At 40.1% G+C, this 27,897-nt stretch overlaps 1 protein-coding gene across 1 annotated transcript in view; it reads left to right on the forward strand.

Moving 5' to 3' along the window:
• The first annotated feature begins 882 nt into the window (after positions 1-882).
• LOC106534028 (solute carrier family 22 member 23) overlaps positions 883-27,897 on the forward strand; it is a 42,067-nt gene continuing 15,052 nt past the window's right edge. Inside the window, exons 1-4 of the mRNA XM_014030533.1 lie at positions 883-1,767; positions 11,487-11,590; positions 11,673-11,827; positions 26,698-26,866. Coding sequence (XP_013885987.1) covers positions 1,066-1,767; positions 11,487-11,590; positions 11,673-11,827; positions 26,698-26,866 — 1,130 coding nt within the window. The 5' untranslated portion in view covers positions 883-1,065. The remainder of the gene's footprint in view (positions 1,768-11,486; positions 11,591-11,672; positions 11,828-26,697; positions 26,867-27,897) is intronic.

Consider the following 27,897-nt stretch of genomic DNA (forward strand, 5'->3'; position numbering starts at 1 on the left):
AAAGAATGTCATTTAACTGCCTTCCTGGTTCAGTGCAAATGGACATAAAAACTATTTATTTTGTTCTTATACAAAATCACTCAAACCTTATTGTTCTACTCATCCAGTAAGGTGACTGTAAGACAATGAATTATGTTGGAAAACAATTCTAAATGCTTTATATTTGCAAACAAGGGGGAAAATGCAGGAAATGGAAAATGCTGGTGACTGTAAATGCTGACTAAAAAGACTGTGCCACGACATATCCTTCTCAGCGACACAACCCTCTTCAGAACTTGATTTGCTTGCTTTAAAAAAATCCTGTTGATGAGCAAAAGTCAGGCAGAACTATACAATAAGAACAGCTGACTTCTTCCATAATTGTCTCTGGGTAAAAAAAAAAATAATAATAATAATCTGCATTCCGCAGTGGAGATTCTGGCCCTGATCTGAATATTTCAAAGGTTAATCTGTCATAAACTAAGCCATCTGGAAATGTTGACACTATCACTTCTGTTCTTATCTAGCCTACTAATTCAAAAGGTTTGACATCCATTTGTCTTCCATAGTTGCCCTAGTTTTGTTTTATTATTTTTTATGGGCGGAGCTTACACTTTAACCCCTCCTACTTCCTGTTTATAATGTACTTAGTTTTGATAATTATTTATAACATAGTTTTTAAACCTACCTATGTCGCAACTTTTACTTACTTAAAATATTTATTTGGTTTTATTTGATTTATTTATTATTTTTTAATTGTCATGCCGCTGTAGATGTCATTGTTTATCTTCGTGGTGAAATTAGAGTTTGTCAATAAATAGCATTTTTAGGCCAAACACTAATAAATAAACAAAGTGGAAATTTATGTAAGCGTGTGTGTGTGTTTGTGGTTCCTGGAGGCCATGATGTCAGGACTCCACCTGTGGGGCAGGTGTGTTACCTGTGACTCACCCAGGAAGTACTTCCGAGGCAGCCTCAGCTGAGCAACAACGAAAACAATGGGGTTATTTTAGGTGGTTTCCTCGCTAATCCGTTTAAAGTCTGAGTGCTCGCGTGAGTGGACCCCCACTCTCCCTCCCCACCACCATGCGCGGGGCTCTTTGGCGTCGGACAGCCTCGACTGGGGGAAGTGCTTCCTGCCATCCTGACAACGAGGAGGTGCGTCTCACCTCCAATCCTCTGACCGACTGCGCACGGCCGCCACGGAGAGGCAGCCGGTGGGGTGGGGGGAGCACTGACGCATTGTGGAGGGAGGGGGGGCGGACAGGCACGGACTGCGAGCGCCCGGCTTCCTTCGCTCCACGATCGGAGGCAGCTCCCTCTCTCCCTCTCTCTCCCTCTCGTCTCGGCGACATGGCCGGGGTGCAGCTCGACGCGGGGGACGCGCACCAGCCGGAGAACGGCTTCGTGGCCCCCGAAACCGCGGCGGCGGCGCCGCCGGGGCCGCTGAGGCGCATCGACACCCAGGTCCTGCCGTTCCTCGGGGGCTTCGGGAGGTACCAGAAGCAGCTGATCGTGCTGACATGGATCCCGGCGCTGTTCATCGGATTCAGCCAGTACTCGGACGAATTCCTGCTCGCCCAGCCGGACGGCACATGCGTCCAGCCGAACCTGACGGCCGATCACGGCGGCAGCGCGGCTCTTCAGCCCTGGCCGTCTGCTCATCCCCCCAGTGATGCCAGTGAGACCACAATCCGGCCCAATGGCACGASCATGCAGTGTGTTCCGAATTGCTCCGAGTGGACCTTCAAGCTGCACACTGGGCTCGATGAGAACGTGGTCACTAAGGTAAAGCTGTCCATCCTGAGGACGATTTGATGCCATGCATCAGGGGATCCTATCCTCTTTGTTCCTGATAGGATCCCTTTTTATGATCAGACGTATAAGGGGGTGAAAATGGGGCTCCTTTTAGCACTAAATCAATCAGAAAACACCAATGCATCCCAGATAGTGTTCTTTTTGTGTGTGTTTTGTCTATGTTAAAATTAACAGGGATGCCCATAGAGTCCTGGGAGGAGGGGGGTGCTGGAGAGAGCAATATGGCTTCCCCCCAAAACAAAAAATGCTCCCCAGTCCCTCCTCGGCTGGCTTGACACCAGCCTTTTGGCCAGTCTTATCCTCCAGAGTCCTAAGCTTTTGTTTGCTGGGTTACTGGCTGAATGGGATTAATAGAACCTCATAATCCTAAAAGACAAAACATTGTGTTTGAACAATTAGATATTAGAAATATAACTAAAGCTAGTGTCTTTAAAAAAGGACCGGTTTAAGTTAAAGAGAATAATATGTCAAGGTAGGTAGGAATGGGCAGTGTTTTTCAAATATTTTGCGTTAAAATGGGCCAATTCATCTTATTTACTCATGCATTTGATGTTGACGCTAAGTTTCCTCATGATGTTTTTCAGTCTATGTGCTTTTTTCCACAAAACACCTACAGCATACACATATCAAGTATTTAAAGAAAAGTAATAAAAATCAAAGAATGTTACGCTTGAAATCTGGATCCAATGGCCAGTGTCTTCATATTAGGATGCACCTTTAGCGGTTTTGTACATGCTATTATTATTATTATTATTATTATTATTATTATTATTATTATTATTATTATTATTATTATTATTATAGGAATCATAAACTTAGAGGAAAACAAGCTTTATTATGTTGATAGTACTGTTTTCAATAAGTGTTTCCAACCATAAATGAAAAAACAAACAAACATACTAAATCATATCCCTTATGTTTTGTCACGTGTGTCTTCTTGAATGGGTGTTCTTAACTGTGATTTCATTGCGCTCTGCACAATGACAATAAAGGCATCATCATCAGAAGGTGATTCCCTAACATTTGTATTGRTTTTGGTGTGCCACCCCAAGATTAACTATTTTCTGGAGGCACCCCTGGTTGAGAGCATACCTCATAACTGCCAGAGCGATGAACCACTGATGTACAACGATGAAATGACCCCGAGGCATGGAAACGGCAGCATTTCTGAAGAAAAAAAAAAACACCTGCAAGCGGGTGATGGGATCTGGTTGAAATAATACGACTCTTAGTCTTTTGATTTGGAGCAAAGGTCAGAAGTGCTCATTTTAGAATAATACCCCATCCCTGACCAAACATCCCCCACCCTCTCTGTGAGCACTRCCTTAAACAAACAGCCGGAGGATGTTCCTCCAGCATCCAGAGTGGATAAAGGCCTGCTTTTAGCGAGTGCAATAATGCCTTTGTTAATTTATGGCTAATAAAACTATTTGCATCAGCCCCTGCATTCATCATAACCACATGGAGGAAAATTTGCATATTTATGTAGCCATAAATCAAAACACTCAGGAATATGAACACATTTTTATATTTTTAATCTAAATAATAGGCAGACAAGATTTTTTTCTTGTGCGTCTTAACCCACTGGTGCACCCTGGCACTTTTAGAAAGCCGTATTAAAAGCTTGTCATAATAAACAGTTATCTCTGAGTTTGATTTAAAGCTTGGCTTTGAACTTCGGCCCATAAAGAGGGTCTTCTACCGTGAGCTTGCATCTCGGGTAATGCCAACAGTCCATCTGCTTCTGACTGATAATGACCCTGATGAAATAAAGCAAACAAAACGCCGTGCTGACATTTCAATTTACAGTAGCTCTGAGCTAAAGTATACTTTAATACCTGATTTCATTTAGCATCCATGGGGTAATTTCAGGTGTCGTCTTGCAATAAAGGCCAAAGTGATGAGCTGTTTTTTTTTCTTTTCTTTTTAACAAACATTAGCTTTTGTGCTTCTAAATTGCAGATAGGTGGAGTCACATGAGGAAAATCGACGGAGTGGGCCGCTGTTACTCACAGCCTGCTCTCTTATGGTAACAAAAGTAGGTCTACTGTAGCTGCATGGAAATGCTCCAACCTTACTGGAACGCTGGCGCTCTGACTTGCAGATACAGTCATTTGTGTTGCCTTTGTACACATATTAATAATGTCATGTTGACACTACCAACATTGCACATCAGTGGCAAGTACGCACCAGTTGATTAGATTATCTCATACTGCTAGTTTTCCATGCCATTTTTTTTTTCTGGCAAGGTTGCCACAGTCAGAAATCCATCATGGCATGTAAACTTAAAGAGTAAGAGTAAATACACTCTATTGATCCCAAACAGGAAATGAGTTCTCTGCATTTTTCCCATCACACATGTTGAATGGTGGGCTGCCATCTAAGGCAACCAGGGAGCAGCTGGAGGTGGGTTAAGTGCCTTGCTCAAAGGCCCACAGTGGGGCAAAGAGGGAGAAAGTGGATGCGGATGCCTTACCTTCCCAAATTGTCCAATCCATCAAGCATTTGATGATGAAATGGATCAATGTTTTTATTTTGCTTGATGTAATTCATTAATCATTAAATCAATATATTGATGTGGGTCAATGTATTGTTATAGCTTCAGCTACTACCCCATCAAATATTGGTGTACTGTCTATAAACTTGACTGACTGAGTTTTAGTGTTTGCCATGGTTGAGGTTAGCTGTGACTTCAAAAGTTAATCCATTGTAGAGGTGCATATGATTACTTCCTGGGAGTTTTGTTAAAATGTGTCCACTGGTTTGTGAGATACTTTGCTAAAACTACAGTCAAATAACCGTTCACATCATTGCCCGTTGTTTACCATTGGAAAAAAAATCCAGTTTGAAATAAAAAAATCCCAGAGACAAGCCAACATGAAACCATTGACCAGTGCTTTTGTCACTGGCCTGGCCTAATTTTTACAACCTTGCCTGCCACTTGGTCTTCCACTTCCTTTTTCTTCCCCCCACCGTCACATCACAGGAACTAAGATGTGACACTCCAGCAGGAAGTGATGACCCGGCAGCTTCCCTTGTGTTTGGATTGCACGGACATAACTGCACACCAGTGGACTCAGCAATCTGTGACACTCAATCCCTAAAAAGCAGAGCCCGGTGCCAACACTGATTAAAAAAAAGTCAATGTTTGWGTCAAATCCCTTTGGTGATCACACAAAACGAACGTGTTTAATCTTAAATGTATTTTTTGATTTTTTTTTACTCTGTTCCACTTAAGTTAACTTTGTGGCAAAAGCTTCCCTGCTCACTTCTTTTTTTAAAAGTATTTTGTGGGTGACAAACAAAACGAAAAGGCAGCATGAGATGAAATAGTTTAGAAGAATCCAAGGTGGTAAATGTGGAAAGCACCCTAATTGAGTGAAACCTCTCCTCAGGGGGTCTCTCTTAATTGAGCTGAGCCTTAGAAATGAGAAGTTATCATTACTCAGAGTCGGTCTCTGTGCGGCTCAGCCACTCATTCAGACGGGTAGCAGCTTTCCTGAAATAGTGTCCTGACAACCTCTCGAAAGCGCATGTTGACCTCTTTGCCGATGACGCAAGAATTTTTGTTTTTGTATAATATTATCAGATGAGCTCAGCGGCTAATAACCTATGGTATTCTGAAGTTTGTTTATGATTGTCTCCTTGTGAAACATATTGACTTTGATTGAGGTACTTTTGGAGTCAACCCAAATCATGATGGTCACCACAGGCTTTAAAACGTAAAAGGCTCAAATTGAGTGAGTTTTATGAAAAAAAAGACCAAAGATTTAGTGTGGTAGTTGCTGAGACTGATTGCCTGTGCATATTTTAGGTGCGAAGAGATTAAGCAGGTTCCTTTTTGTTAATCCTACCATGAACCATTGAAATCAGGTTTGTCTGTTTGCAAAATATTTTCTAAACCACTGGATGAATTTTTAGGAAAACGTCCAGGTATTCTTCATTAGTTGCCACTCTACAACTGATTAACTTTTCAAGCCATTCAAATTCAAGATAGCCGCCAAAGTCAACTCATTTTAGAAAACACAAAATTCTGTGTTTCAGTCAAATTCACAGATAGTGTGTTAATATAGCATTTACTTTCTTTTTATTTTTTGTCAGATCTGCAGAAATCAGAGATGGGGACTCATGACTTGGACTTGAGTYGCACTTAAGTCCMTACTATTAGAGACTTAGACTTGACTTGGACTTGGACCCTAAAGACTTGAGACTTGACTTGGACTTGTGGTTTGAAACTCGCAAACAATGCAAGTCTTTTCACTGCCCGGCTCATGATCATCACTCCCTCAATACACATCCATGCTCCGCTCCTTTGAGAACAGATACGTTAAGTTTTAAGAGCAAAGACATTTAATCCTGCTCTCAAAGTGAAAATATACACTCTTGATTAAAGTCAGAATAATTCTTTCATACTCCCCCTCACCTGAGAATGGGAGGGGCCAGCGCCGTCCAATGTAAATGACGTATACCCTACGTGATAAACAGAGCTTCAGCATGGCAGGCATTSATTATAAACTTTGTTTACAGTGACTTTATTCAACACCATGACAAGAGACTGGCAAAATGCAAAGTGTGTGAAGTCCAAATCCAAAATTTGTTTTTGTGATGACTTGTGCAGCTCTTTTACTTAAATGATTCTGGTTCATCATCTTCACTGACATGCTTTTATGCATTTAAAATATTTTCTGGTATTTTATTGTAAAATCAGCAGCAGACTTGTTGKGTTTGTTCTTTGTCAAGTATGCTTTTGTGCAAAATATAGTTACCGGTAACAATGCTCTAAATGCTTGATTGTTATTTCAACCTTGACCTTATCTGTATTTTTTAAAACAGTATTATGTTTTAATAGTATTACTATACTATGTTTAATATTTTATTAAAATATAGTATTTTAGAATATAGTCTAGTATAGTTACAATACCTTTGATCAAACTGCCAGTTAAGTAATAAATGCCACTAGACTTGGAAATGAGGTCAAGAGACTTGAAACTTGACTTGTATTTTTGGTCAGAGACTTGAGACTTGACTTGGACTTGCAAAAAATGACTTGCACACATCTCTAGCAGAAATACTGGTCATATGTCAGTAAACTGCTGAACCTCTTGTTAACATATCAAAGTGGTCTTTTGGGAGAGAAACTCAATGTATTTCTTTGTTTTCWCTTAAAATGTATTTTGGATAAAAGCATCTGCTGATATCCATAAAAACGAGACTGTTTGACCATGTTATGTATGCAAAGTTGCAAAAGTAATTTTTGAAAGTGACGAGGCAGATATAGTGTGAAAGCACACTGATGGCTGCACACGGTTTCAGTGTCACTACCCGGGAGATTGCACCCCCTTATATCTGAAAGCCAAAACTGCATTCGACCACCCCCAGCAGGCCTCTCTGCTCTGTGTCCCTCATACTGTTTACCCAGCTGGTTGACTCCTTCCACTGACCCCGGATCAGCGAGGGACTCTTTTGAAATGGTCCCAGCTGTCGAAAGGCGACGACCCCAGTGCAGATACCCAGTCAGCCCACAATGACAGCCTCTCACTGCGTCAGCTGTGAGGGGGCCAGAACACTTGTGCGTGTGACCAGAAGATAAAACTCTGCTGAGGCTCCTTTTGAGAGTGTGTGACAAGAGTGTGTGCTGCAGGCGTGTTTCTGATAAGTGTTGTTTTTGTAACAGGCAGACATGGAGAGTTTGGGAGTTGTCTGACCCTTGATTATAATTTAAGGTTTTTTTTTTTGGTGTTGTGTAATAGGATTCATATTGTTTGTTAGTTGCTTTTGCTCATAACCCTCCTCAGTGACATAGTTGTGTTGTGCTTAATGGTTAAAAATGTGAGGCTGCTCGAAGAACAGACAAGGGTTTCTTATTTCACCATCTGTCACTGCTGATATCTGCAGTGTGTAACCGCCATCAGCCAGCTTGTAAAAGACAATCACCTAATCAGATGCTTGTGTGTTGTTTTGACTTCTTTTTGCTTCAAAACTACAAAATTTGAAGCCTCAATACCAACCGCCTTTCATGCCAGAAATGTTGGCTACAATCATTTAGTGTTGAGAGATGCCGGAACATAAAATCATGCTAAATCTCATGCGAATCATGAGATGTCAAGCTCAGAGTTGTGAATGACACTCAGCTACTAAAACAAAAAACTTTAGCTCAGTATCTATAAAATTGACTGAGTTGTGTCCATTTTTGTATTTGCTTGTTTTGATTATCTTTGGGATCTGTCTTTAATTGGATTCACTCCAAAAGTGAGTCAGTTGTGCACAAACATGCAATCCATTACTTTCTGAATGCTGGGCAAAAATCTGTCTCGTGGTTCACCAGATGTTTTGCTAACAGACAAACAGGATTAATGTCAACAGTCAGTGCTAAAGTTTTAGGCAGCAATCATGCAAAATGAGTAGTTCTTGGAGTTTTTGATTTGAATGAGTTTCAGATTAGAACCACACCAAATTTGAGCTCAGAATCTGTAAAACTGATTGAATTATAACCAATTTAATTGTTTTTACATTCAATTGGCTGTGGCAGCCATCTTGAATTGGGCTTGCTCCAAGCGTGAATCAGCTGTAGATGTACATCCACTGATTACTTTCTAAAAGTTTCATTAATATCCATGCAGTGGTTTATGGGATATTTTACCAATAGACAGAATGGTTTCATCTAAATAGTTAATGGTAACATTTAAATGAATTTTTTTGTGTAATATGTTGTGCTCAAAATATGTGTTCGGGATCAGTCTCAACCACTACCTAACCAAACTTCAGCTTCTTATCTGTGAAACTGACCATTTTTGAATAGCAATCAGCTGGCTGTGGCGGCCATCTTGAATCTGCTTGACTCCAAGTGTTTATCAGTTGTAGACCCACATTCAGGGGTTACTTTCTGTAAGTTTAGTTCAAATCAGTTCAGTGGTTCATGAGYAGTTTTGTTAACAGACGTAAACGTAATTTTCCACCTTTGCCTCTGGCAGAGGGTGATACGAATGTGAACATGAGTAAAATAGATTTCTCTCACATGATTAAATAGCAGAATATTACCCTACTCTCCCCACTCTCTCATGTCCAAACATATACCACAGTCATATTTTTTTTCAGCGCCTCTATGATGGTAAAGCAGCTGTGCTAAAACGGATAACCTCAGTGATGCTCTGTTGCTAGGCAGTAACTATGCCGCAGTCTCTTTGTGTGTTTTCTCCCTTTTCCTCGCAGTTTGAAGCATCACTTATCCTCCCTTCTCTTTCTGCAGCTTGTCATCTAGTCATGTCTGAAGACTGTTACTTATTTTTTTCCCTGTTTTTATCTTTTCACAAGTTTGATTGCTGCACGAGCTTTTTGTTTTACCTTCCTCCTCAATCTGTCTTCTGGCTCGCTCCCTTTCTCTCTCTCTCGTGTCTCACTTTATACCTCCACCCACCACCGTGTGGTTCAACGAGTGCAGAAATGTGCAGCTGTAGCCGAGTTGGTCTTCTCGTGTCGCCGGTGCAGACCGATCATTGGAGGGTCAGTCATCTGAGCGAGGTCGAAAACACACTCGGGGTGGGTGGGGGGATGAAACCGACTTACTCTTGGTCTTTTCTTGTCGTTTGTTCTTTCAGATAATGGATTCACGCCTCTGATCTGTTCTGTTCGTTTATTCCCAAATGAACAACGTATTCGAAACAGCGCAAACGACAGAAATGARAGGGACTGATCCGATTAGTTGCATGAATTTCTCTCTTTCACGGATTTATGACTTTAGTTTTTTTCCTTTTTTTTCTCATACGTTGCCCATTGTGGACGCTCATTAAGGGTGCGTTTGATGGAGCGTGGGTCTGGGAGAGACATTGTAGGTACACACTAATTGGCTTCTAAACAAGGGACATTATTAAATCTTTGGAATAAAAAAAAAATCAAACCTGTCATACTCTGTAAACCCCCAATACTCGTGAGTTGCATCTGTTCTGAATGTGACATGTGACACATGAATGCTGACGTTGCTCGGTTAGTCATACGTCTGCGTTGACTAGCACAGAGTTCCAGACATGGAGGCTTGATTCGTGCACAGTCAGATAGTTTCACGTCAGTGTATATAAACTTGTCACAGTCTCAAAAGGAGGAAGTTTATCTTCTTTTTTTTTTAAAGGCATGCATTGTTGTCCTGGGATTACACAACGGGAACTTGTTTCTCCTGCTCTCTGCTCTCTGTCATGTTCTCTGCTGACATCGATACTGAAACCATGAATGAGCTGCGTGCCTCGGTCATGTGGTGGCTCTGGGTAATCCCGGAGTGTTCCATGCTGCACATGTCACTGTGGCTGAAGTTTGCAGCCCCTGAGGAGAGAAGGGGGTGGGGGTGGGATTGAATTGGCAAACAATAAAGAAATGTCTGTAGCGTTACAATATCTGTTTATGTGATTTTCGACAATGAGAGGCTGCGCTTCAGAGGCACAGTTGAGATCAGTAAACCACACACACAAAACGCACCTGCTGTAGCCACCACGCCCTTGTCTAGCTGCCTCTCTTGGAAAAGACAGCTGAGAAGCATTATGCTGCCACAAAAACCTACGCTTCTGCTCTAGTTTTCTCTAAACCGTCTACTCTCAGGCTGCTGAAGATTAATGATGCCAGGAAGGTCATCGGGTGTTCCTCCTTCTGGGTCAGCACCCCATTTACTCTTGTCACGTGTCGTCCCATGTACCGGAATGGTGCACAAAACGCAGCGAAGGCTCTGATAATACTGTTTCAAAGCAGTGGGGTCTGGCAATAGCTCATCCTTTTATCAGCGCTTGTCAAAGGTTTTCGAGTTTCCAGGTTTTACATTTGCTGCCGCGTCATTCTTTGAACCCCTTGCTTTGCGAGGAGTATTTGTCATAACTTGTTTCTACGGCTGGAAGTGGGAGGAGGAAGGAGCTCAAAGTGTGTTGCATGTAAAGTACTATCTGAACTGATCGCACTCTGAAAACTTATGAGATTTTTTTGTTGGGGGGAAATGTCAGCATCAAACATATAATCGTAGATAGGCAACAATGGAAAAAAAGCAATAAAAAAAACAGACTGTGCTTGCGTAGTGTACTGAATTTGTGGCAAAACAAATCTGGTAATTCTTGATATTTGTAGGCCAAATGGCTCCAAGAAAACACGTGATTCATAATGATGTGAATTTTAAGGCAGGAAAGATTGAAGCACCACTTTCATCGCTGCTTAAAAATAATTATGACATATATTGGCAGCACGACGGCTCAGTGGTTAGCACCGACGCCCCACAGCAAGAAGGTCCTGGGTTCGATCCTTGGTTTGGACCAGGGGTCTTTCTGTGCAGAGTTTACATGTTCTCCTCGTGCTTGCGTGGGTTTTCTCCAGGTACTCCGTTTTCCCCCACCCCCCAAAACATGTACAATAGGTTGCCTTCAGGCCCAGGCCTCCCTTGAAAAAGAGATCTGAGATCTCAATGGGACTTGCCTGGTTAAATAACGGTAAAATAAAATAATATAATAATAAAAATAATCTGTAACTTTTTCCATTTAGTTCAGTTACTTTTATTTTGATGCAATGCTTTTTTGTGCAGTTCCCTAACTAGCTGCTAAATATTTGTGAGTTTGATCCAAATGTTACCTTAAGTTTGCTGAATGACAAAACACAGTACATAAATTAATTATACTCCTCCACCTTCACATTGCCTGAGCAATATTTTGTTTATTTTTCCCCTACAGTGGAGTTTGGTGTGTGGCTCAGCGTGGATAGTCCACATTGCAAAGTTCTCCCTATTGGTGGGATCGATCTTTGGATACCTGGTGTTTGGAATACTTGCAGACTGGTAAGACTTTTGCACCGAGCTCCTTTCAGGCAAACATGTAAAACGATTAGACATTCATCGGTATTTTTGTGTTTCCTCCTAGGTTTGGTCGCCACCCGGTGCTGATCATATCGGTGCTGTTCATGTTGATGTTTGGTCTGACCGTGGCCTTCTCTGTCAACGTCCCCATGTTCAGCACGCTGCGGTTCTTTGAAGGCTTCTGCCTGGCAGGCATCATGCTGTCGCTTTATGTTTTGAGTAAGTCGGTCGGTAACATTCAGACCAAAAGTCCCAACAGATACTGTATTTTGTGCAATTCCATCGCTGTTTTTGACATGTAGCTACCATCACTACACAAACTGTTTGCTGTCATATGTAAGCTAGGTGCAGCCGTTTTAGTTTTATCTTGATGATTGTATAGGTTTGGATTACTAACTTGACTGTAGTTCCTTGGTGAAAATTGTGAACTCAAATAATACTGAAGGAATTGCATTGTTTGCAAAAACCCAGTGTGAGTGCTGAGTGACGTTGCTAAAATTTGCGGAAGGCTAAGATTTTAACTGGCTTGTTAAAATTACAAAGAAGCAGAACAGAAACTAAAAATCATCAAACCAGAAGCTCAAAGCTAAATTGCCCATGCATGCAGACGGACGCTAAAATGAGAAAAAAAACTAAGCTAAATTTAACAAACAGTAGCTAAAACCTAAAATGAGCAAACTTGCAGCTAAAGTTTTGAATTCGCTAAGTTTTAGCTAAAAACGGCAAAATGACCAGCAAATGCTAAAATCAACATGGCGTTAGCCGAAAGCTAAAATTAAAGGAACTGTAGGTAAAAGGGGCATACAACGACAAAAATAGAGCAAGAATGCTGAAGTAGGTTTCAGAGAACAGGGTCTGTGAAGAAGCTATAAACAGGGAAACAGCAGTGTGAATGCTGATTCAGCATTTACGCAATTAAAAACGAACGAAGCATCAAAAATTAGGGCTATCATTTGTAATAACTGCTAATGGGCAAACTGACATTTTATTCTTCACCCTTGTTTGTCAGCCACTGATGGCTGGTTATTCGATGAGTGCAATGCATTCTGGGATAAAGACTTTCAAAATGAAGACAGGAAGGAAAGAAGCGAGTGCACTGCACGTTGTGATAGGAGTTTATCACAAAATGTAGCGCTCCACAACCAATCTGATTAATAATTTAGTGTTTGCAYGAAGCAACATGAAACTGTCATAAATCCAACCAGTCCCACGTCACCGGGCTCACCACCTCACGTCGGCCATGAGCAGCTAATGGAAGGAAGCAGAGAAGACTTTTTCTCTGCTCGCACACTGTAGACCTGGCTCTGCTTTTATCTCACTTCTATTTTCATTTTCCACGCACGCATTTTTTTTTTTTGTAGGAGATTCTGTGACTTCGTGTACACGCTGTTGAGATTTCCTGAAAAACAGATACCCCAGGGGCACAACAGAGAAATGCTGTTAAACCAGAAGAGAAAAGGGGACGTTAGSATGTCGATGTGCCCATTTGTGTGTTAAAACTGGTTTGTTTAGAATTTGGAGCGGCTCCTGTTCCACCTCCAAGTTCAGTGTTTGCAGAAGTCGTGCCATTCCCACCTAATGTAATCATGATATTGATGCATTCTCAGGAAAATATCATCCAAAATGTAAAATATGTGCATATACGTAAAAAAAATAAGTTTTTTTAATATTCTCTTAACTTTCCTTATCCTTCCTCTGTTGGGGCTCTCAGTAACAGCTCGACACGGCTAATCTAAAAGCTATTTCACTCTAATTCCCGTCTCTTGCTGAGAGTAAAATTCAGCTAAGAGAGAAGTAATTGTGTTTCGGTGACCTCCTAACACTTAATAAACTGAATGCCTGTGTTGTTATGTATTCTCATTACTGAGCTCCTGCCTGCTTACCCTTAAATTGAACTCTCATTAAAAAAAAAAGATAATTCATGGGGTCCACCCACATGTGTTTCTTACTGGGATGTTCATCCGCATTGGTACTAAATCAATAACCTAACGGCGACAGAAAGGAGGCAGGTTTAGGAGATGAAGCGATGACTTAACTGCAGCGTTTGCCACACAAGAGTGTGTGGTGACAGAAGTGTTTGTTTAGATCTGTTTCGCCGTGTTTATATGATTTCACTCCAGGCAGAAACAGGTTTAAATGATTTGTTCTGCGGCACTCTTGAGCTAAACTGGGTGGAGAGGAAGGGACTTGTTGATAGCGACCCTGTGCAGAGGATGAACGGTGTGGCCCCGGCGTTTTTGGATCTTTAAAAGCCTCTCTGGCTTGTGCAGAGGGAGGCTGGGGGAAAATGCAGGGGAGGGAGATGATGAAGGAAGGGGCCCTCTGTGTCCTTGTCGCTCCAATTTACTCCTCACTGCATACCTTGAAAAGCTTTCCCGCTCCACCTAAAATAGAACGACTGTTAGCTGCGCTCTCAGGACAAAGGAGCGAGGGTCAGGCAGATGGAGGCGAAGGAGGTGGAGCCGAAGTGTATAGCATGGAGCGGTTGGCAAAGTGATTTTGACATCTGGAGCTTTTGTTTTCGCGTCAGACTACAGTTCACGGCTGAATAAATGAGCCGTTAGCAACCCAGGAGGGGGAATAGTTTGGATGATAATTCTGCGGCTTAAGCATCTCAACACGTCTGCTGTGTTATCAGAAGAGGTGGAGTCAAACCGAGTAAAATAAAAGGCCCTGCATTTCTTGTAGTGATGTATATTGTGTTATCTTTTCATGACAGATAAAGATTATTTTATGCTGCGAAATTACAGTTATAGCTGGAAAACATATATTTTCAATCGGATACAATATTGCAAGACGTCATCTTCAGAGTATGTGTTGCGAACAACTCATATTTCAGCCAAATATCTGTTAAATTGACTGAGTTCTGACTATTTCTGAATTGGTTAATAGTGATTAGCTACGGCAGCCGACTTCAAAAGTTAATAAGTTGTAAATGTGCATCAAATGAGTATTTTCTGAAAAATGTCAAACAAGACTGGCTGCAAGTTTTAAAGAGATCCACAATTACTGTAGTTGTAACATTAAACTTTATTTGATAAACATATATTTTAACTGTAAAATAAAGACTGTAAAAATACTGTACCTGTTTAGTTTGGTAATTTAAAAAAAATATATTTTAACATGGACGGAGCCATTTCTTTTTATACACAAAGCATTCTGGGTAAATAATGACGTGGATATGTCCTCAGTGTGAGCGAGCTATATCCACCCTGAAGGTTAATCTTGGACAATATCGGATGATCGGTTCTTTTAAATGAAACCAGAGAGCGTTGACAGAGAGGAGAAGGTAGAAACGACTCAGTCTGCAACTGAAAATATGGATGGAGTTCTTGTAATATATTTTTAAAATTTAGTTTAAAAATTATAAAAACTTGACATCCTACAGTATTTTTAGTCTTTATTTTACAGTTAAAATAAATGTTTATCAAAAAAGTGTAATGTTACAACTAATCATGGATCCCTTTTAAAGAAAGATATTGTAAAAAAGTACTTGGAGTCTGTAAGGAAGTACTCTCAGCTATCAGCTCAACAATTTTTAGCTCAAAATCTGTAGAACTGATTGAGTTGTATCCTGTTTTATATTTTATTTTATTTTTTAAGATCAGTTCATGTCAAGTTGTACGGATTGTCTGTAATTTACACGGATTTGCTTAATATGGATTTTTAGCAAAAATGACAGATTTTTGAGGTTCATTATACAGGTAAACGTCCGAAGGGGGTGACATATATGTCATTTGGCTGAGGTGGCCAACTTGAATTGGATTCCAAAGTAAATTAGTTGTAGAGACTCTTCCATTGATTATTATTATTTTTTGTTTCATTAAATTTTATTTAGTGGTTTATGAGATATTTTGCTAACAGAGTTGACTCAAATTTTGTCTTTAGATATCCCAAGGAGTCTGTTAATGCACATAATGTGTTATAACACATAGATATGAACGTATTAGAGATGCTGCTGTTCAGCATCACCATGTTTGTAATTTCATTTCTACTTCGTGTTGTTAGTGCAAAGGGCAACTTACTGTCTTATTGTGGCAGTGTTCAGCTCGAGCAAAGACTTCTTAAAAGTGGCTGAGCAATCCAATCAATAGAAAGGAAATGCATTTTTCTAATGATGTGTAGCAGGACAATATTTCAAGTTACATTTATGAGTTCAGGAGATAAATTACTGTCCTTCCGATGTTTCTCCTATATTATTTCTCTTCTTAACTTCTATCTTCATAAATCTTCCACTGCTTTTAAATCAGTCTCATATTATTCTTGTCATTCTTAATTAAGAGATTTTATTTAGTCAGATCCATTATATAACTGAACAATAATTTTGCAAAAAGTATCTAAATAAATTGCCTGTAGATTTATTGCCACGTGTTCAATATTTCATAAAACAGCTCAGAACTAGTTAAGTATGCAGAAAGCATTAGCACGAAGACTGATTAGAATACATTTGTTGACTTCTTTGCATCAACAGACACTTTATTTTTCAGTATTTTCCTGCCGCAGGCTGTAATTATTGTTATCAGACTACCAGTTCCTCATTCAAAAGTAAGAAGAAGCTGTGATATGTTGATGCCTTTTAATGGGTTCCCTGTACAAAATATTCATAAAATGCTAAACAAATTTCCCCATAATGCTGCTTCACCGTTTTGGATAAACAATGCAACTCTCTATGATTTATATTTTACTGTGCAGCCATGATGACTCTCGCTGATGTGTGTCAGAAAAAAGYTTTGGTTTGCAGCCACCCATAGGTCTGACCATGCGTGGCCTTTGTGCTTTTATCCTATATTTACCCCGCAGGCTTTGTGTATTGACAAAACTACACTCGATGATCCCAAGAACTGTGGACGCAAGTTTTCCTACGGTTTTTTGGAAACGACCAGATGTCCTTGCATTCACAACGCAAAAGTGGGAAACCTTCAGCAAACGCAAGGTTTTGCTGTAGTTTTGCTCATTTGTCAGTCACATGACATGTAATGTTGCAAACCGCCTGACCTATTTTTGTGGCTTGCTTTGTTTGCTTCTGCTTACAAAGAAAAGCTGAAGCCAAATCCCCACTTCAGCTGTGTTTGCACTGGAGACATTAAGGTAATCCCACTCTTTCTTGCCAATCCATGTTCAATTAGGTCTAACTTTGAACACCMTGAACACCGAACACTGTTGTGCATGCTTGAATTGACGTTTTTATGTTGTTGTTGAATGTGGTCAATAGTTTTATACAAAATTATGCACTTAACCAAAAAAGAAGGTGAATGTTTTCCTAGAAGCATCGATCAAGCATTTGAGTTCTGAGGGGATGGATGAGCCCCCATTAAGGCTGTGGAGCAATTAGTGCCCAGTCATTATGTGCCCCACCAGGATGGCCTGACATAGACAAACCCACAACAAGACTGGCTCATGTGCTATGACACCTTTTAAACCAAATGGTGAAAAAGAGATGGTGCTTTGAGAATAGAAGAGAGAATGTTTTTCTAAAAGAACAAACAATGCTCTTCAATCGTTGATTCCAGGATAGTTAACATATTTCTCTCCATGCACAAGTGCATGTAAAATGTAGGACATTTCCATAAATATCAAAAAACAAGTTTTGCTTATCTGATACAGAGGTAAGGATGGTTCTCTAGGGAGGTGCTTCAGGTGTAGCCAAATTTGAGGAGACCCCAAGGAAGACCTAGGATACGCTGGAGAGACTAAGTCTTTTGACTGGCCCGGGAACGCCTTTGAATCCTCCCAGAAGAGCTGGAACAGCTGGCTGGGGAAAGACAGGTCTGGACTTCCCTGGTCAAGCTGCATTCASTGCAATACATCATCMTTTATGAAWGGTCAGTTGTGGCAGAGYGATTAGGGAAGTCATCCTGGAACCAGTAGCTTGTCGGTTCGATCCCCTGTTCCAGCTGTCTCAGTTGTTGTGTCCATGAGCAAGACACTTCACTCCCAATGCCCCTGATGTGTGTCCCATCAGTGAATGAATCTGATTAGCACTGATTAATCTTTATACATTGATTTGTATATGTTATCTATGTAGTGAGATCTGAGTGCTGTGTGAATGGTTAAATGAGGGCACAGATTGTAGAGGTGATTAGTGTTTTTTTTTTCTTTTCAATTATCAAAGCAGTTCACATGAACTCCCTATACAATTTACTAGACATAACTCAGTTTCTGTGCTACTCCTTGCAAGTGTGCAACAGAATGAACTAATAAAAGTTTTAAGAGGCTAGTCATGTTTCTAAAAAGCTGTGAGTACTTAACTAAGGCTGACTCTCATACCCAAGTGTTTTTCCTACCCCTACCCCTCAATCATTCATTTAAAGTCACGCAGAGTCATAGCTGCAATTTTGCACCATAACAAACCCCTTCAGGAATATAATATACCATCAGTTGAAGCTGATTCTYTTTAYAGAAACAGAAAGCTGAAYRCAATGTCAAGAAGTCAACATATTTTGGGTATTAAATGTTTAGCATGAACCAGGATACCATGYGTAGTGCATCAGAGTACACCAAACAACGTAATAGTTGTGACAGTAATCACAATGACAAATGATGATAACAATGCAATACAACTCAAGGATAGGAAAGCTCTAACTTCTTGGCAAGATTACACAAAACRTCGGGGTAGGACTACAATGTAGGGCAAAGGGTTGAAATGCGATTTGCACCAGTTTTGCCTCGCCATGCATAAACCAAGCGTGTGACCTGCTTTTACATAATATGCTGTCCATCATCCTGAGTTCCAACATGTTGACTCCTAAGTTTAACAGCAGAGCAGYGATGCTGACAGCCGTGGACAATCAAATGATGCAGAGCTTCTATTTATACCAAAGGRCCCCCATCAGTCCAAGTCCGTCTTTTCATAATCACAGCTCAAAGTGCCTATAAGTCAGCGCCACTGTGCTGACCTCTAATGCAATTTTACAGTAAACAATCCGACCCACCGTGCAAAAGGCACTCTGCACTTCAGCTAGCTGAGTCATGCTAGCCGTCTGCACGAGGTGTTTGTGTGAAATAATTTGGGATCAGTTAGAGACGCAGGGTTTGTGCTCCRTGGCGGACGTCCAGTTACCCCTGTGGGTGAAAGCTAAGCTTTTCTCACACCAGTAATGTTTTTCGTTGCACGTCTACAATCCCCAAGTTTTAGCTTTACAAGTGCTTTTTCAAGGAGAGCTGCTAAATTTGACTTGTRGGGGAAAGAGAATTGAACTCATCGTAAGAGCACTCCCTTCTTCATTGCCATTAGCGTTAACATGCCTCTACAAGCCATGGGTGTGTGTGACATAAGCCTCACAAGGCGAAATGAAGAGAATGAACGCACAAACAAGTCAGAAAATTGAAGGAGACGCAGCATGACTAATTACAATTTCCTTGAGTCTGCTGTCTTGTGTTGTATGTTGTAAAGAGCTTTATGACTGCTTTGTTTGTCACTTGACAAAAGGGGTGACGTCATTAGGGATTGTAAAAACACATGCATTTGAAACGGGAAACGAAAGAGCCGGTTGAGTCTGTAGCTATTCTCAGCAGCATAAGTCTGACAGCTAATTGCACAACCTGTGTTTTTATAGAGGAAGGGTCACAAGCTTGGATTCCACTTTGGGAATCATGGCGGGTAAAACAAGTCACTTCTGGTAATCTGTTAATGTTTCTTAAAGCAGAAGAGTAAGATCGTAAATACTGTCACGTGTGCTGTTAATAACCCTTAGCCAGCCTGTCCCAGTTGGCTCCCTGAGATGTACAGACATATTTTTAACCCGAGGTGTAAAATAAAGAACTTAAAGCGGCTCACACAGGGTTGAATCACCCAAGACACCAGATATGAGCAGGGTCTGATCCCAGCTTAACGAGAGAAATATTAAAACGTATTCAACAGTTTGYCTCTATTAACTCTGAGTTATTATAATACAGCTTGAAGGGATTTTCTTCTTTTAAATAAATGGGTTCAACATTTTAGGTTTCATATTAAATAATCAAATTTTGTACACAAGAGACACGTCTCAGCTTGGCAGCATAAAATATCCACATTGATTAGGTCTCAAGGAGCAAGTTACTCCTAAATAACAGTGGCTATTTAATTTAATTTAATGCTGTCAATGTAATCAGGAGCTGCTTTAAATAGATTAAAAAAACTCTTTTGTTAGCATGCACAACCAAATGCCAATACTCTTATGTCATCTAATGCTGAAGAAACCTTGATTTCCATAGCAATTATGTACTGTGGTTTTGTATCAAGTTCATGGTAAATTTGAAGGTCCTTCGATTGTTTCTGTTGGGCTTTTGTTTATGCTTTTTATCTTCTTAATCTATAAAATATGTTTTGAATAGAAAAGGAAAAAAAATTGGTAGTGAAAGCAAAATTGGTCGATGCCATTGGCAAGTTTAGTTATGTAAGTTGACATACTTGGTACACAAATGTTGCTGCTGACACACCCAACGACTCGAGTTAAGTGAAAAGTGTTTGCTGTCACTCCTTTTGTACATTTACTTTATTACAGTGGCAATTATTTACACAGGTAGAACTGTAAGACTGCACTTAACTGTAGTATCAGAAATGGAGGAGAGTGAAATAAATGACAGGAAAGCACTTGTGCCTGGACTGTGGAACTTTGTACAAAAACATTGGTTGTTGTTTCTGTTGAGGGTTTTTTGACATTTTGAGCTCTTCACTGTGAATTAAAATGTCCTTTCTGGGAACAAAAACAAAAATGCTGGGWGTATTAAACTGTCAAAAGGATTGTGGAGAATTCCTATAAATGTAAATGCAAATTCTACTGCAGACAACTAGAGAGATAGCAGACAGGAAATACCCTAAAAGCATGCTGTGCTAGGAAGAAATGTTTGAGTGTGCATAAAATACATAAACCGAATACAGAGTTTTTACAGTAGTCAAACTGTGTACAGAGTAAATTACCTAAATTAGTTTTATCAAATTTCCAAATTTTAAAAGTTAATTTTAATCTGCTACTAAAGTGGGAAACAAAATATAGGGGTATGACAACTAATGGAGAAATGATAATCATTGTGTGCAGATTTACAACATTTCTTGTCAGGGTGAGAGATCCAAAAATAAAATATTGCACTCCTACAAACACGACCTTCAATAAAAAGTCACAAAATTCGATACTAAACAACTTTAACTCATCTTTTTTTACATCTGCCTTGAGCTAACTGCTCAAATATTCCTCCTTTTTTCTCCTCCACTGCAGAGTAAATGCTTCTCTGTTCACACACGATATAGTAATGTGCACATCCTGCTGCACTGTCCTGTCCTGTATTTTTATTTCTTTTTTTTTTTCATGCTAGCTAGGCCAGGTCAGCCTTTTTTTCCTCTCTGCTAACCGTAATGAGGAGCTTTCTGTCAGAGGCACTGTTTTACCTCAGGCAGTAATCGCACTAAACACAAGTGAGGTGGGGCAGAAAAATACAACTATGTAAAGTTTTTTTTCTTTTTTTTTCTGTGAAAGTCAAATTCTGAAAAACTCTAAAATGCCGTTAATGCTGTTTGTGTGCGTGCTTTAGAGGTTTGTTTCTGAATATTGTCTAATCGGAGTTACGTCTGAGCTAAATGACTTCAGATCCTCACTGTCATAGAAATCCCATTTAGAAATGGAAAGAGCACAATCTCCAGAAGCTTAAGGGGATGTAGAGTGTAACAAATTTAGAAGCTGAAAAGACTTTTCAGAGTTAAAAAGTATTTTTCATTAATTCTGTCCTCCTCCTTTCTTTCTCATAATCTGCATCAGCAGTCTCTTGATAAATGGATTTTATTTTATTCTTAGCAGGGTTAAAGTTCCCTCTCGTGCAAAGCTGACATTTTACGTTACTCAGTCTGCACGCTGTGCTGAAGCATTACTCCGCCCAGGAGGAAAAACCTTGCACCCCTGGAATTAAATGATGCACTATCATGGTACGACCTCAACATATCTTACACCACAAATCCCTGACTGAAGTCTACTGATTGGCCAAATCAGCTTTGTAGTAACCTTTGCTCTATCTTTTGATGAGTAAGGGGAAAAAAATAGTGCTGTTTCAGTTCTTCAGTTGTAACATTATGAAATACTGTACATTCTGTTAGGCCAATCAGCTGTTTATCAGTCACCCAATTCCCACAAGGCGCCTTCATGAGTTGCTTGTTTTTTCTGTGGAATTTTAATTTTTTTTTTCTTTCTGTATGTGTGTGGGGGAGGACGGRAACTCCAGTGGTGAAGGCTAGAGATGGTTGGGGCACGCATGTACAGTCACAATGTTATCAAGAAAAAACGCCCCTGGTTGTGTCACTCTGGTCTGACTTGCTGAGAATTTCTTCACACACCGATCAAAGAAAAGGCACGTGGCAAGTCGCGGGGGTTAGTTAGAATTTAGTGCAACTGTAGATAAGAGCCCAATCAATGAGTTTGGCCTTATTTACAGTCAATGACCTGTTTTTCTGTTTGGCAGGAGGTGGAATGGTCGATATCTCAGATTGTTTGTGTGCTAATACAGTCACCCTATATTTAAAGAAGAGTAAAGAGTACCGAATGTTCTTTGGAACTTATTTGGCAAACTAACCGTGATTAAACTTTAGTTTGTCCTTGCACATTTGGACCCAGAATCTCAGTTGTCTAAGATAATCTCACTGCACAAACTCTAAAACAAATGATAGGCATGACTTAAATTGACCTGACAAAGGCCTTTGACCTTGTCAGTGTGTGTTTTCATGCTCCACCGGTGCGATGGCGCTCTGCCAGGATCTCTCAGGTGATAATGTCCTACTGGAGCTTGAAGGAAAACCTCGCGAGCAATGTTTCCATACTCCAAGACATTCCTGGTTAACTGGATTAAATAATACCATAGAATCACCTCAATGGTGTTTGATTTCTTCTGTGCTGCCTCAAAGCTACTCGGGAGMATCTACTAAACACACTGTTCAATGTGCAGTAATGCCAGGCAAAGACTAAGGTTCACCGGACCCTAATCAGAGAATTACTGCTTGCTGACAGTGCAGCACTGGTCTGCCTTTCATTAGTTAGACTTAAAGAACACATCGGCGGTTTTACACACGTCTGAATCAATGTGTGACCTTCGTTTTTATAGGTTTAGTAAGTGGAGTATAAAGTGAGTTGTGGCCTGAAACGAATGAAGCAAACAGACCCCTTTTTTGTTTGCTGTATGTTATAAACTTCAAGTTAATAAAGATATGAACCAGGTTGTGGCAAATTGCAGCTACTAAAACTTCGCATAAAGAGCCAAAGTGACCTTGTTTTGAACAATGTGAGTCRCATGCTGTGRCCTTCACAGGCTCTGTTCTCAGTTCCAACATGAGGGTTAAGAGATCAGTATCCCTCCACAACATCCAAACTAGTAAAAAAGTTACAGCTTTCTAGACATAACTATAAAATAAAAATTAACAGTATTTTTTGGGCAGGTGTTAAGATGTGTTCAGCTCTTGAGCAACGACACAAATGTGTGCTCACCTCATTTACAAAGGCACCTTTTTTTGTGAGTGTTTTTAAGAACTGCTTTTACTTTGAAGGAACTTTCTGAATTGTGTTTTTTTTTTTTTTTTCTTGCCAAAGGTTGGTTTGATTTGTAGCGTTTGTTAACCTTTTTGTCGGGATGAATACAACCAACACATGCTTTGATTCAAATGTAGTAAAGTTTCATTTTGCTTTGCTGTGTCTAATTAGGAGCAGGTTATAAATCGGTTTAACCTCTGTGAAAGGGAAAGATTTCATATTTGCAAAAAAGAAAGTCTGCTAATACCATCAKTTCTGATGCACAGCTGTGCTGATCTCATTAAAGCTTGTCTCCATTGTGGCCATTTTTCTGTAACTGGGTACATCTCAGAAGCTTGCTATGTACAGAGACCCACCCCTCAGAAATTTTTATTAGATTGTTTCTCCAGATGGAGGAACTATAATCACAAACTGACTTTAATCCTTTAGTCACTAAATAAAATAAATCACCCCAAATACATGGTTATGGTTACCAACAAGAGAAGGGCACGTAAGGTTTTACCTGCAAGATAGCCTGCAGGCCCAGTCCTGATTATAAATGCCTTTATTATTAATAAGGAGATATAAATGTGCCATTTTTTTCCAGAGTCCTTTGCAGACTAAGTATGTGGGACTTGTTTGATAAGTCATGGCATGGGGCCATGTAGCTCTCATGTGACCAGTGAAATGTTACGTCAACRCTTTCATACAAAGAGTGGCTGCTCTGAGTGCCTTTGGTGGTGTACTAACCTCCTTCACTTATAAAACAATGGGCCTGCTTGAGTGTTCTGTGTTGGTCAGACGTCTACTAGCTTGCAGCCGAGAGTGAGGCTCACATTTCTGTATCAGCAAAGTCAGCAAAGCTTCTTTGGGGGATTATCATCGCTGCTAATTGGCTATTGGCCTCGTTGTTGATCATGTCTTTTTCTGTGTTCGCTCTCATCCGTATTTCTATAGAAAATGAATTTGAATGGCACGGTWTTATCTGCTTATATTTCCTTTTTTAGTTTTTCCTCATTGGATGCTGCTCTTGGTTTTGTCAGTACAGGTGCGTTATGGTTTATTGCCTCAAACTGGTTACTGTTAGATTCATCTTAATGGGGCAGAGAGGCAGCAGAGCGTTTGCTGATCTAGTGGTTTGTCTGAGGATTAAGGTCAATGGGGGTAAGGAGCTCAAAGCTGCTCCTCATGTATGTGTTCACTCTAGTTCAGTTGCAGGAAGACAAATTAATGGAGTTGGGTGTTTTGGTGATGAGGGGGCAGCAGKATGTTTCTCATATTTTTTGGAGATGCATGTTTTTATTGAATCAYGTGACTTTGAAGAGATTAGTTTTTAAAACTCTGAAACCTCTTCGTTGGTTCAGGTGTTAAGACATATTTTTTCCAACATGTGTCCCAACTGTGACAATGGTGTCCATAAAACGATTTGTACTGTCACATGTGTCTTTGTGTTTGTAAAGACCCTTCCTGCCTCATTTGCCAGTATCCAGTGTGTTCTCACAGCCACTGAACTTGGACTTTTCTCCCAGTGGCACACAAAGCCRGGGAGCCTTGAGGTTAGTTGGTCCAAACCCAGCGGGCCTTGAACTCATCGCCTTTCTCTCCACGCACTGGATTTGTCATTCCAGCTGTGATAGTGTCTTTGAACAGAGAGCATTATTCATGGCCTCGAATGAGGGAGGAGGGTGGCAAATCCTAATTGAAATTCCAGTCTTTCCTTACTGGAATGAAATGGGACTGACAACGCCCCACTGTATTATCCCAAGCTCTTGTCACCTTAAAAKCCCCATCTGAGGACTGTTTCTAAGCAGCGGAGGAGAGCCGTTGAAGGGAAAACGTGGGATGTATCACCAAAAAGGATGAATGAAGCAGGAAGAGACATAGCGAGGACAGCAGCTTTACAGTAACTCTCATTTTCTTGGATATAACGCGATCGGGCCTTCTGTACTGCAGTAAATAAAGAGCTGGACTGTCTGGGAGTTGGTGGCTGTCAGTGTTGTGCGCATGCTAATGACTGGGTGAATGAATCAGTGCCATTCTGATAGCAGAGACGAGTACAAGGAACCCCTTTCTGGTTGTGTCCTCCTCACAAAAGTTTACTGTTTTCATCCACCTACTATCCTGAACTGATGATTTGACATACTTATTTTATGAAATAATATAGTATTTAGTAAGTATATCTAAAACCCTAACCACTGTAAACAAAGAAACATAAATCTCCAAAAATTGGAATATACAAAAATTAATGTGTCTATTGTGAGTAGCTTCATATTTAACTGTCACAAGTGTCATGATATGGCAAAAAAATAATCGTCATATATTCTGAAGTTGTTGTAACAGAAAAAGCAATGAGAAGAACTGTGTGTATACCAAAACTAATAGGAGCCCTGTCCTTACCTGTCTGCCTCTCCTTTTCTGGTGAGTTCAGTCTTGTTGGTTGATGAATCAAGTTTGTTCTCTTTATGTMGAACAAYAAGGTACTGCCTGTCCAGTCCTTAYACWSYRMAAAMWSTSYMYMTYWYMMMRWKTTWWAAWMKYRTATMYMSRSMMAAAAAWATTTTTKWKMTYKTKTYKWGASWSWKWTWYWMWAMAMRARMWSWKWKYGTRWRARWAWWRWWMTYKTKTTYWSARWRTRKARRAKMWCRYYTKKYTWGYYWGMMWRWWWRWTTSAWWYWAAKTAAAWAAAWWMWRYYMWKSSARTRRRRWARKWWKRYTYTAYWMKRYWMKWSWMWTRARAWRARAWKRARTYRARTCAARTMWWKYAWKWMWMKWATCWWRTMAARTWWWMTTWYYYYATTGSMTKRRMWKWWWRWYTTRAYTTGAGTCAAATTTTCAGACTAACAAGACAAATAATCTTACACATTCTGAAAACAAGATTGTTATTCTTAAACAATCAATTCTTTTTTAGTAAATCAGTCTCAAACCAAGATCAAAAAGACTTTTTGGCTGCTTATTTGATTTTAAAACTTGGTATGATGGACAGTTTTGCAGTGTACCTCAAACACACAAAATCGCTGATTATTCTAACATGGGTGTTTTCACATCAGTGCCAACAATATTGAGATGTTATTTATAAATCTGAGGTGATGGTTTTGACCTATTCCCATTACATTAAATTCTCATGAGATAAGCATATCTGACAGCTAATTGCTAGAATGCAATTTTCTCATATCTTTTTGGGAAGAAGTTTGAACATAGGAAATTGGTTTGCTTGACTTGTTAAGCTAGTTGTATAGTGCCTGGTGTGAGGGGGTGCGTGCCAACAGTGACGCAATCGCGCTGTCGGCACCCCTTTGGCACGGTGTCCCGGCACGTGATTGTGCACCTCCGAATTTTTGTAACTCCACAAAGGCTGCGCGTGCCACATACCATTCAAATTGTTTGTTTGTCTGTTAAGTTTTTGCTCTCAGTTATAAAGTGTACTGCCACGTGCCCTTTTGGAGAATACAACAACAACATAATCATCAAGTATAAACACCTACAGCGCTGGCGAGGGTGCGCACGTGCCCTACGCCAGTACCCAAAGCGCCACTATAATTTAGCCTTTAAGAATGCTCTTATCTATGTTTCAAATAAATCGTAATTTAATTTCTCTCTTTTTTGCTTGATTTTCTTTCTGTTTGCCAGGGATTGAGCTGTGCCTGCCTGGATGGCGGTTCTCCATGACCATGGTGGCCAGTTTCGTGGTTTTGGGAGGTCAGCTCCTGATGCCCGGGGTAGCCTACCTCTGCCGTGACTGGCAGGTTCTTCAAGTTGTCATCATCTGTCCCCTGCTGCTTATGCTGTCCTACATTTGGTAAGGAAAAAGAAAACGTTAGCAATGTGCTCCAATCTGGTTCACAGCTTTGTGTTTTTCGTTTTGGCTTAATTTTTAAAGGGGCACAGAGCTGATTTGTTAGTGGAGTCATCCATTCATTAATGAGAGAGGGAAGGAGGAGAAACGGTGCATCCTTTGGGCATTTGTTTAAGAAAACATAGCAGATGTTTGGGAGCATTTGTCTGACATATATCTTTGGAAATAACCACCAGATAAAGCTACAAACTAAATGATAATATTGCAGTAAAAAAACAATTATATAAAATCAAGTCAAATGAAAATCTAAACTATTGTAGAATAAAACACACTAATGAAGTACACAAAAATCACAACAATGGTTAACCGGAAACTTTCATTAATAGTAAATGAGAGCATTTACAAGTTCTGGCTTTAACTACTTACCATTTAAAGTGTCTTCTTCATTAACTCATTCACACCCTTTCATCAGGCTTTTATATGTAAAATCTCCCTCAGAGAAGGACAGACACAACTCTTTGATTCGCAGACATTTTCATTGCCTTGTTTAGATGGAATCTGACAGATTGTGCCAGAGAAAAAGTCCAAACTTTCCTCTCCCATGGTTTGACCTGCTGTAATTARCTTCGGCCCTTTGTCATTTTCTTCACTGTCTGAGCGTAATGAATAGGAGAAAACTGAATGAAAGTCCTTGGTCTGCAGCAAAGACCTGCTCTGTGTCTGTCCATATTTCAACAGCCTCTGTGATTCCTCTCCAGTTTCATCTTGTTTAACAAAGTGCAGACTGCCTGTTAGCTGGAAATGAAATTTGATGGCTTGATGTTAGTTTGTTGTAGAAAATCCGTAACTCTAAAAAACAAAGAAAATGGTAAACTTGATTCTGATTTGACATTCGGCAGTGATATTAAAGTGAAAGATTACACTTGCCTCGTGTTAACAAGGTTACCGTGTCTCAAAGGTTTAACAGTTATTTCCTTAAATGCACTATTTAATGTTACACACACACACACACACACACACACACACACACACAC

The sequence above is a fragment of the Austrofundulus limnaeus genome, unplaced genomic scaffold (assembly GCF_001266775.1).
Source record: "Austrofundulus limnaeus strain Quisiro unplaced genomic scaffold, Austrofundulus_limnaeus-1.0 Scaffold6, whole genome shotgun sequence".
NCBI lineage: Eukaryota > Metazoa > Chordata > Actinopteri > Cyprinodontiformes > Rivulidae > Austrofundulus > Austrofundulus limnaeus.